Source organism: Sebastes fasciatus, chromosome 5, assembly GCF_043250625.1.
Source record: "Sebastes fasciatus isolate fSebFas1 chromosome 5, fSebFas1.pri, whole genome shotgun sequence".
Taxonomy (NCBI): Eukaryota; Metazoa; Chordata; class Actinopteri; order Perciformes; family Sebastidae; genus Sebastes; species Sebastes fasciatus.
In genome coordinates this window covers 36513798-36523306 of record NC_133799.1, presented here as the reverse complement: position 1 = coordinate 36523306, position 9509 = coordinate 36513798, and the positions used below count along the sequence as shown (strand labels likewise).

The window sequence follows — 9509 nt, the reverse complement described above, 5'->3', positions numbered from 1 at the left end:
ACACACAACGTACAGCGGAGGATTCTAAAGGTTGCCTCAAAACAGATTTCAGAGACATTTTATGGACATTTTCAGTGCTTTCTGGGGTAATGTTTAAAGCTACTACTCAGCCATTTGGATCTGACCCTGAGATATTTGGTTAGCATTTATTTGGCACAGTATTCCAGTGTTGGAAAAAGTCCCCAAAAACCAAACAAACAAACCTGGTTTTGCACACATTCTGTGAACACTAAAGATCTGATCAGTGGCTAACATAGATTTGTCTCTTTTAGTTCATTAGCATGATCCCCCAAAATACTGAATGTCCATCGTGCCAATTTGGAGGGACCAGGTCTCATAGTGATTTTTTTAAAGGTCTATGTCCCTAGTGTTGGAAAATGTATGATAGCATTGCAGCAATGGTAGCTCTCTATGTGCTATCACTTCTTTTTTCATCCCTCCATCATTGAAATTCTTCAATGTTTTTTCAACATTTTACACATAGATCCAGTATAAAAGAGGGTAACCTACACAGAATATCATGAAGTCATATATTGTTGTAAAGCTTAGACTTTAATCTATCTATCGGTCACATATTCATGACACTGAGGTCAAGAGAATTTGACCGTTGACCTCTAATTGACCTCTAATTTCTCCAGGTTCTTTGGCCTCCTCCCAAAGTCCAAAGACATGCAGGTTCATTGTTGACTCTAAATGTCCCGTAGGTGGATGGATGGATGATATTAGTGTAGGGCTGTAACTTGTTACCTGTAGGAAGCGGATGAGGTAGCAGAGCACCAGTTTGTTGATGTGCGGCAGGCCCAGCACCACATTGACAGCTGCCTCTGGGTTGTCATAGTGTGTGATACACTCCTCATAAAACTCATGAGGGATCAGTGGCTCCTCCAGCTCCCTGTACCAGAGCTTCAGCAGAGACGCTGGGGACACACAGACAGCATGAGGGCACGTTGAAAACCTCTTCAGCCACAATCTGCTCAAGTTATTCACCAACTCTCAGTACATGACAGCAGTGTGGAACCAGAACCAGGTCCACAGAAGACCAGCAGTGATCTCAGTGTCCCCAACAGTGTGTGTGTGTGTGTGTGTGTGTGTGTGTGTGTGTCTGTGTTTACCTGGGATGTGCGGGTCTTCCAGTCCCGTGGGGATTTTCCATTGATCCACTTGCAGCTTGAGGGCATTGACTTCATCTATGTCCCCTGGTACCCTGGAGGTCAAAGGTCACAAGTTGGTTACACTTCAGCCCCTGATCTTTCCAGTCTCAGTCTGGTCTTCTCTGTATGTCTGTATACCCTGGTGTCTACATAGTTGTGTAAATTGTAAAATGTATTAGGACTGTTAAAGTTAATGTGATAATAACGCGTTAACGCAAATTAGTTTTAATGCCACTAACTTCTTTAACGCATTTAATATTAACTTACCATTTTTAAGTTCTAGTGGGCTCAGTTTTAAAGCTAGAGTGAAGATACTGGCATCATATGAAACTAGAAAACCTAAAGACCACCATGTCGTACTAGCTTGTCACGAAAAAGGTTAAATAGCGCTCCAAACTTACGCTCAATTTTGGCGAGGAAAAACTGGCATGGCCATTTCCAAAGGGGTCCCTTGACCTCTGACCTCCAGATATGTGAATGTAAATGGGTACTATGGGTACCCACGAGTCTCCCCTTTACAGACATGCCCACTTTATGATAATCACATGCAGTTTGGGGCAAGTCATAGTCAAGTCAGCACACTGACACACTGACAGCTGTTGTTGCCTGTTGGGCTGCAGTTTGTCATGTTATGATTGGAGCATATTGTTTTATGCTAAATGCAGTACCTGTGAGGGTTTCTGGACAATATCTGTCATTGTTTTGTGTTGTTCATTGATTTACAATAATAAATATATACATACATTTGCATAAAGCAGCATATTTGCCCACTCCCATGTTGATAAGAGTATTAAATACTTGACTAATCTCCCTTTAAGGTACATTTAGAACAGATAAAACATGTGCAATTAATTTGCTATTAATCACGATTAAATATTTCAATCGATTGACAGCCCTCGTGGATTCAATAGTTAAAATCAACTCATGATGGTCATAAATTAAATGCAAAATAAGTTCCTGTGAGAAACCAGAAAGAAACTCTTCATATTACTCTCCAACTGTGAACACTGACATCTGATTTCCAATTAAAGACCTGTGTTGTCTTCATACTCTGTCCCTTCTGCTACTTAAACTCACCTGAAGATGCCTTCCGTCTGGTCTCCATTGAGACCCAGAACCTCTTCAGATAGGCGGGTCTGTACCCAGGGCAGCTGGCTGTCTGGATACCGCTCCTTCTGGAGAGCCATCACCTCGTCCAGGGAGGAGCCAAACATGGAGGGACTGAAGATGGCGTTCCTGGCGTGCATGATCTCCTCGATACAGGGCTTCTGCACGCCCTGAGGGGAGAGAGAGAGAGAGATGAGTTGATGTTAACACAGCAGGGCAGATGAAGGTCAGCTTGGGTAACTGAAGGATGTGGGTCAGAAAGCAGTGGGAGGAGGGGACAGTCAGATATTCAGATGTCAGAGAGTAAAACATTGGTCCATCCACAGGACACACTGAGGTTAGCAGGTTAACACCAGTCAAACACTGTGGAGGCCTGAAAGTGACAAATGATCTCTGTCAGTGACCTGCTGAGATTCTGGCGCTACATGCTACACAGGCTCTGAGCCAAGCTGCTGCCCGCCTGCCTGCTGAACAAAGTGTAAATGATCTTGGCTGCATTTAGACAGGTTTTTATCAGGTGAAAATACGGCCTTAAAAGCCCTCACTGAGATAAATCTAAGAATTACGTTTCTAGCCAGAAAAGCTTCGTCTCTGGACAGGCCCAATCTTCACTCACCAGCTGGAGCTCCAGTTCACAGTCACTGTGAGTACGCTGCCATCTCCTGGTAGACCGCATTATCACAACACTTCCAAAGCAAAACCACAAAATGCTCCAAATAAACTGATAAGAGGTATATTCAAAGTTCAGCCACGTGCACTTCTTCACCCTGCACATTTTAAAAAGGCTGATGTTGGAAAAAAAAGCTGCTGCTCACTTATAAAATTGTTAAAAAATATGGTACCAAAGTAACTTCATTATTTCTCACTACTAATAGACGATCATAGCTGCTTTACAAGAGGTAGCTTGACAGATTTCAAATCTTTTCCATTCAACAACCTAAGTGGTGTACATCATCTGAAAGCTGGAACCTGAAGATTCATTTGAGATGCAGCTCAGCACTGTGGGTCAAGTTGTTCCAGTCATTAATCAGAAATAAACATGAATGAATGAATGAATGAATGAAAATACATTGTGAGAGTGTACAAGGGTTTAGAACATCGTGATAGAAGTACATGATGGTCATGCCCATGCTCTATTATGTCTCATAAGTTGTTGCAGTAATTTTGGGGTTGATATCATTTGTTACACAGATTTGGTGCTAAATTGAACCATTTTTTACACATTGAGAATTGATAGAAATGATCAATAATCCCTCCAGAATACCACATTAAGACACCAAGACCTTGAGGAACGCCATAGAAAAAGCCATGCTGTGATTTGGGATGAGGTCAGAGGTCAAGTTACCCCTTTTGAAAATGGCCATGCAAGTTTTTCCTCGCCAAAATTTAGCCTAAGTTTGGAGCGTTATTTAGCCTCCTTCCCGACAAGCTAGCCTGACATGTTCTTTACCAACGGATTCTTTAGGTTTTTCTAGTTTCATATGATATCTGTACTTTCATTCCAGCTTTAAAACTGCTACAGCCTCTAAAAGACAGTAAAGTCAGTCTCAGAGGGTTAAAGTGGCCTTAAAAAATGGCTACAAAGTACCATGTAGCATATTCAATTTTAAATATTGAACTTTTTATGACAAGAAACAAGAGAGCATGTTGACATAGCTACTCTGCTGCCTGCTATTTCACACATACAATAGACTCATAACAAACAATACTTGTTAGTATATATATATATATATATATAGATATAGATATACAGTATTATACAGTCATTGCTGGTTTGGGTTTACTTTGAAAATATAGAATATCACCAGACTTTTCCTTTTAAAGAAGGAAAACCTGCTCAGATGTCCATCATTGCTTAGTTGTTAGTTGTTGGGGGTGTGACACTGTGTCCCAGTATACAAATACATTTTAAACCTGATATGTCTTCCAAAGTCAATAAAACTTCATGAATTGACATCCATTGTTGTCCAAAAACTATTAAAAACACATCATATATATATATGAAAAATATATACATATATATATATTCATATTTGTTATTGTTTTAGTAGTTTACATTGTTCACATACTCACCTGAGTATTTGACTGGTGGAAACTGTATCTTTCATTCATTATATATATATATATATATATACTACCATCATTAGTATTACTATTATTATTATTGTTGTTGTATTAACCTATACTAAGCCTATATATTATTATATCTTCTCATATCATTTCTTACATCTTCTTGTATTATCATATTATACAGCTATACTACTATTATACTATTACATTACACTACTGTATCATACACTATGTATACAATACTATATTCAGTACTCTTGCACTACCACTGGCACACTGTCACTTCACTGCTCTACTTATGTTCTCTTATTACCTCCGCCAAGGCCGAAGGCCTAGGAGGGAGGTTATGTTTTCACCGGCGTTGGTTGCTTGGTTTGTTGGTTTGTCAGTTTGTCAGTTTGTCGGTTTGTCGGTTTGTTTGTTTGTTGGTTTGTCTGTTAGTAGGATTACTCCAAAAGTCCGCAATGGATTTGAATGAAATTGTTTGGAGGGGGAGGGGGGGTTGTTGTTTAAGCTACTGGATGCCTCGTGTTGTGACAACAACACAAAGACAGAAAAGACACAAAGCTGCTTACCTTCTTGGCACCAGTCAGAGCAGCTTTTGTCAGTTTCCTGTAGCAGTATTTAGCGTAGCTGCTAATGGCCACTCCTGAGGAAACAGAGAAAATAAGACACATTTACACCATTAGAAGATTTCCTATTTTGTCATGTTTGCATCCACATACTGGTTCAAGAGAAACAATTTCATTCACCTCAGGAAGTTAGAATTTGTTAATAAGCACGGGGTCAAAGGTGAAGCAGCCTGCACACTTGCACTCAGAGTTAGGTTATAGGTTAATCAAACTCTTATGATTCTAGTTCACACTCACATCAGGCTGTAATTATTGACAATTTCAAATGTAGAGCTCCGACTGTATCTATATAAAAAACACATGCTATTGTCTTACTTGAGTATATTAAATATATCAAAACTAATACATCATTTTGAGAGCTCCAGCCTCATTGTGAAAATAGGAATAAATATGTTTTCATGAGCGTCAGTTCAAGTCCATTCTTAAACTTGGGACTGACAAAATAGTAATAAAGTCGACCTCTCTCTTTTTCCAAGTGGACCTTGGGTTAAGATTATTTTATCAAACTAGCAATTTGATATTTTGCTCTCATTTAAAGGGGACATATCATGAAAAACTTTTTCAGTGTGTGCTCATCCATCTGGGTATCTGGATTGTCTACCAACCCACAAACTGTAAAATGAGTCAACCCAGTCAGTTGTTTGTGGGCTGCCTGGATCAGAAAACATGTGATTCAACAAGCCATTCAGAACTGGCTCCCCTTCCTATGTCACATGCAGGCTCATTAGAATATACATCCCACAGTTTGACAACTACCTTTGCAAAGGTGCACCATATTTTCCTCTCAAGCCAATCGGAGCAGACTGGGCTTTTTCAGGAGGGGGTCTTAAAGAGGAGCTATTGTGCTTATTTCCAGGTTCATACTTGTATTTTGGGTTTCTATTAGAACATACACCAATCAACCATAACATTAGGTCAGCACGGGCACCCTGACCGGTCCCCATACGCAACAAACTGCTCCTCACTGTGTGTTCTGACACCTTTCTATCAGAACCAGCATTAACTTTTTCATCAGTTTGAGCTCCAGTAGCTCTTCTATTGGATCAGACAACACGGGCCAACCTTCTCTCCCCACATGCATCAAAGAGCCTCGGGTCTGATCCTGTCGCCGGTTCACCAGTTTTCCTTCCTTGGACCACTTTTGGTAGGTCCTGACCACTGCAGACCGGGAACATCCCACAAGAGTTGCAGTTCTGGAGATGCTCTGACCCGGTCGTCTAGCCAGCACTATCTGGCCCTCGTCAAAGTCGCTCACATCCTTACGCTGGCCCATTTCTTCTGCTTCCAACACAAAGTTCAAAGTTGAAAATGTTCACTTGCTGTCTAATATATCCCCCCCACTGCCAGGTGCCATGGTAACCAGATAGTCAATGTTATTCACTTCACCTGTCAGTGGTCTGAATGTTATGGCTGATCGGTGTAGTTACATGATTTAATGTTCAAAAAACACATTCTTTTTCTCATACCGGCTGTGCTGCCGCACCTCTTTTCACCCTCTGTCTGAGACGCTCTGTTTGAGCTCTAGCCCTGCCCTCTCAAAAAGCCCAGCCTGCTCTGATTGGTCAGCTTGCCCACTCTGTTGTGATTGGTCAATCAAACCAAACTCTTTGCACTCTGCTCCAGCTCTGCTCTAACTAGTTTTGTTTGAGGGCGTGCCAAACTAGCCGGTATGCAAATGTGTTACTTGGTGACATCACCACGTTACAGAAGAAAAGGCGGGACTTCAAGCGTGGCGTTTCAGGCAGTTCATGAGCAGTGTTTCTGTGGGGGATAGGAACTCCCTTTGGCTTGGACTTTGGGCTTTGTAACTTTGAAGACCATGCATGAAAAATATAATAACACACTAAAGGAAAGGGACAAAGCACAAAAGCACAATAGGTCCTCTTTAAAGACACAGGTGCTAAAACGGAGCGATTTAGACTGAGGGTGAATACAGGTATAATCAGACTGACAGGATAAGAAAAAGAATGTGTTTGAAAATTCAAGCATGTAAACATGTTTTAGTAGAAACCCAAATACAGCTAAGAACCTGAAAGATTCAGATAGAAATATGTAAGTAATGAATTTTTATTTTGATTATGAAACATTTATAAGTAATGAATTGGTATTCTTGATTGATGATGAATTCATATTTTGGATAATTATATCAGTAATTAATTTATATGTTTGTATGACAGAGATAAAAGGTGATAATTATGATATTTAGACAAGTTTAGTAAAATGAATTAAAGTATATGTTTAGCTGATAAGGAAGCTGGTTAATTATCAATGAATGACTGATGGAGAAGGGGGGGGATAAATAAGTTTGTACTTCTTTTCAATCCTTTTCGAATATGTAAACCAAGGCATCAAGTGATTGACAATTTATTTTTCTTATGCTTTTCATTGTATGTAAATAGTACTTTTTTCTGGCCGTCCACTTGTTTGTATGATCATTCTCTTTTTATTTTTTTATTTTACATGTTGGAAATACATTTTGAAATTAAATGAAACTGACATATCGACAATACTTCAATATTTCTGATCAAATTGTCTCTATTACGCTTTTTTTCTGTAGCTGAAAGGCTGTTTACCTACAGTGCTGTTTCCAGTGAGTAAACCTCACAATAACCAGTACTGAGTTCATTTAAGCTCATAACCATTACATCAGGAAAACAAAGGGGACTGGTCAGCTCCCGTCAGTGTCCATCAAACACAAGCTAAAAGCATGTTTGTCCTACATCAGCACTGAGCCACCTGTGGGAGATGACGACAGTACTGTGTTATTCACTCTGTTCACCTGTAGGGGGGGGCAGAGCACCAGTACAGCTGACGCAGACCAGATGTACTGGAGAGAAGCTGATTTAAGACTCCTGCTCATGGACAGTGGTTGTGGGATGTTATTTAGTAACTTGACATGTTGCTTGTCGGCCTTCATGTTTGTCACTATAGAGCTTTCTACAGCAGCTGATATTCTACGTGGGGTTTGTTGGATTGTATATCTGTATCAGTTTCCCTCTTATCTGATATTTCATCCTGGAGTTCCCCAAAGACTGACCTCAGTGCAGGTCGGATCAATATCCCCCCCATTATAACAAAAAAATCCACCAGTCTTTTCTCCTCTAAACGATTTCAAAATCCAGAATCTGAGTAATTGTATCGATGAGCTTGTAATGCCAAAAAATAAGCAGCATTCAGCTGTTTCCATGGAAATGTATCTCTGAAAAGCCACAACATCTGCATTGAGATCATTCGACACTGAGAATTTTTATTGAAATAAGGAATAATTTAACTTCTGTCTGTTAAATTACCTACAGTCATGGCCTGATTTAGAAAATTTTTACCATACAAGAGGAATTGAAGAAGAAAAGTGACGTCCAGAACAGCTACTAAATTGACCTTGTTTGGTCAAGAATGAACTTTGAACCTGAACTTTTAAGCCAAAGTGGACAAGAAGTCTTTTGTAGTGCTCAGAGGTTTGAATATCTACAATTCCATGACAGCCGGGGAAAGTCCATCTGCTGATGAAGATCATGTGATATGATGGAAAGCTCCAGAACAGCTACTAGAAAGTCCTTGAGTTTGTCTTAAAGGTCCCATATTGTAAACGATAAAAGATTGTCATGTCTTTTATATTATAAAGCAGGTTTAAGTGCTTTATAAATACTGTTAAACTATCAAAACACTCAATATACGGAGAAATACACACAGCCCGTATTCAGAAATTGTGCGTTTGAAACAAGCTGTTAGGATTTCTGTCCATTTGTGATGTCACAAATATGCAATATTTAGATCATTACACGGTTTTAAACGTAAACATTCTAAATGTGTCCCAGTTTATTTCCTGTTGCAGTGTATGTAAATTACATCAGCTGACAGGAAGTAAACATGGACCCAAGCTGTTGCCTAGCAACGCAAATTCCGTTGCAATTCCATTGAAATGCACTAAAACAGAGCGTTTCAGACAGAGGGTGAATACAGGTATATTCAGGCAGACAGTACGAGGAAAATAAAGTGTTTTTTGAACATTACAGCATGTAAACATGTTCTAGTAGAAACACAAAATACAAGTATGAACCTGACAATGAGCAGGATATGGGACCTTTAAATGACAAAGGGTCTTGAACAGTTCTTGAAGTGCTTGAAGTGGAAAAAATAAGTGCTAGTACTCTCTTATTCATATGTTGGTGTGTGTATTGGCCGGTATCAGCAATCTCTGTCGACTTCCTTTTTATTTATTATTTCTTTAAGCATGTTATACTGTGTCAGTCATAATCAGCTATGGTTTTATTGCTGTTATTATTATACTTGAGGCTATGGATCTCCTTTAGTAGGCCTATAATACTACTATAATATTCCAGCTGGAACATTACAGGGTTAAAGGGACTGTTTGGTGACCTCTGACCTCCAGATCAGTGAATGTAAATGGGTTCTATGGGTACCCACGAGTCTCCCCTTTACAGACATGCCCACTTTATGATAATCACATGCAGTTTGGGGCAAGTCATAGTCAAGTCAGCACACTGACACACTGACAGCTGTTGTTGTCTGTTGGGTTGCAGTTTGCCAT

At 39.8% G+C, this 9509-nt stretch overlaps 1 protein-coding gene across 1 annotated transcript in view; it reads right to left on the bottom strand.

Annotated features, from left to right (window-relative positions):
* Positions 1-9509, bottom strand: part of arhgap39 (Rho GTPase activating protein 39) — a 111823-nt gene that overhangs the window by 7775 nt on the left and 94539 nt on the right. The window contains exons 7-10 of the mRNA XM_074636883.1: positions 4904-4977; positions 2229-2428; positions 1113-1204; positions 748-917 (exon numbers count right to left, since the gene is read on the bottom strand). Coding sequence (XP_074492984.1) covers positions 748-917; positions 1113-1204; positions 2229-2428; positions 4904-4977 — 536 coding nt within the window. The remainder of the gene's footprint in view (positions 1-747; positions 918-1112; positions 1205-2228; positions 2429-4903; positions 4978-9509) is intronic.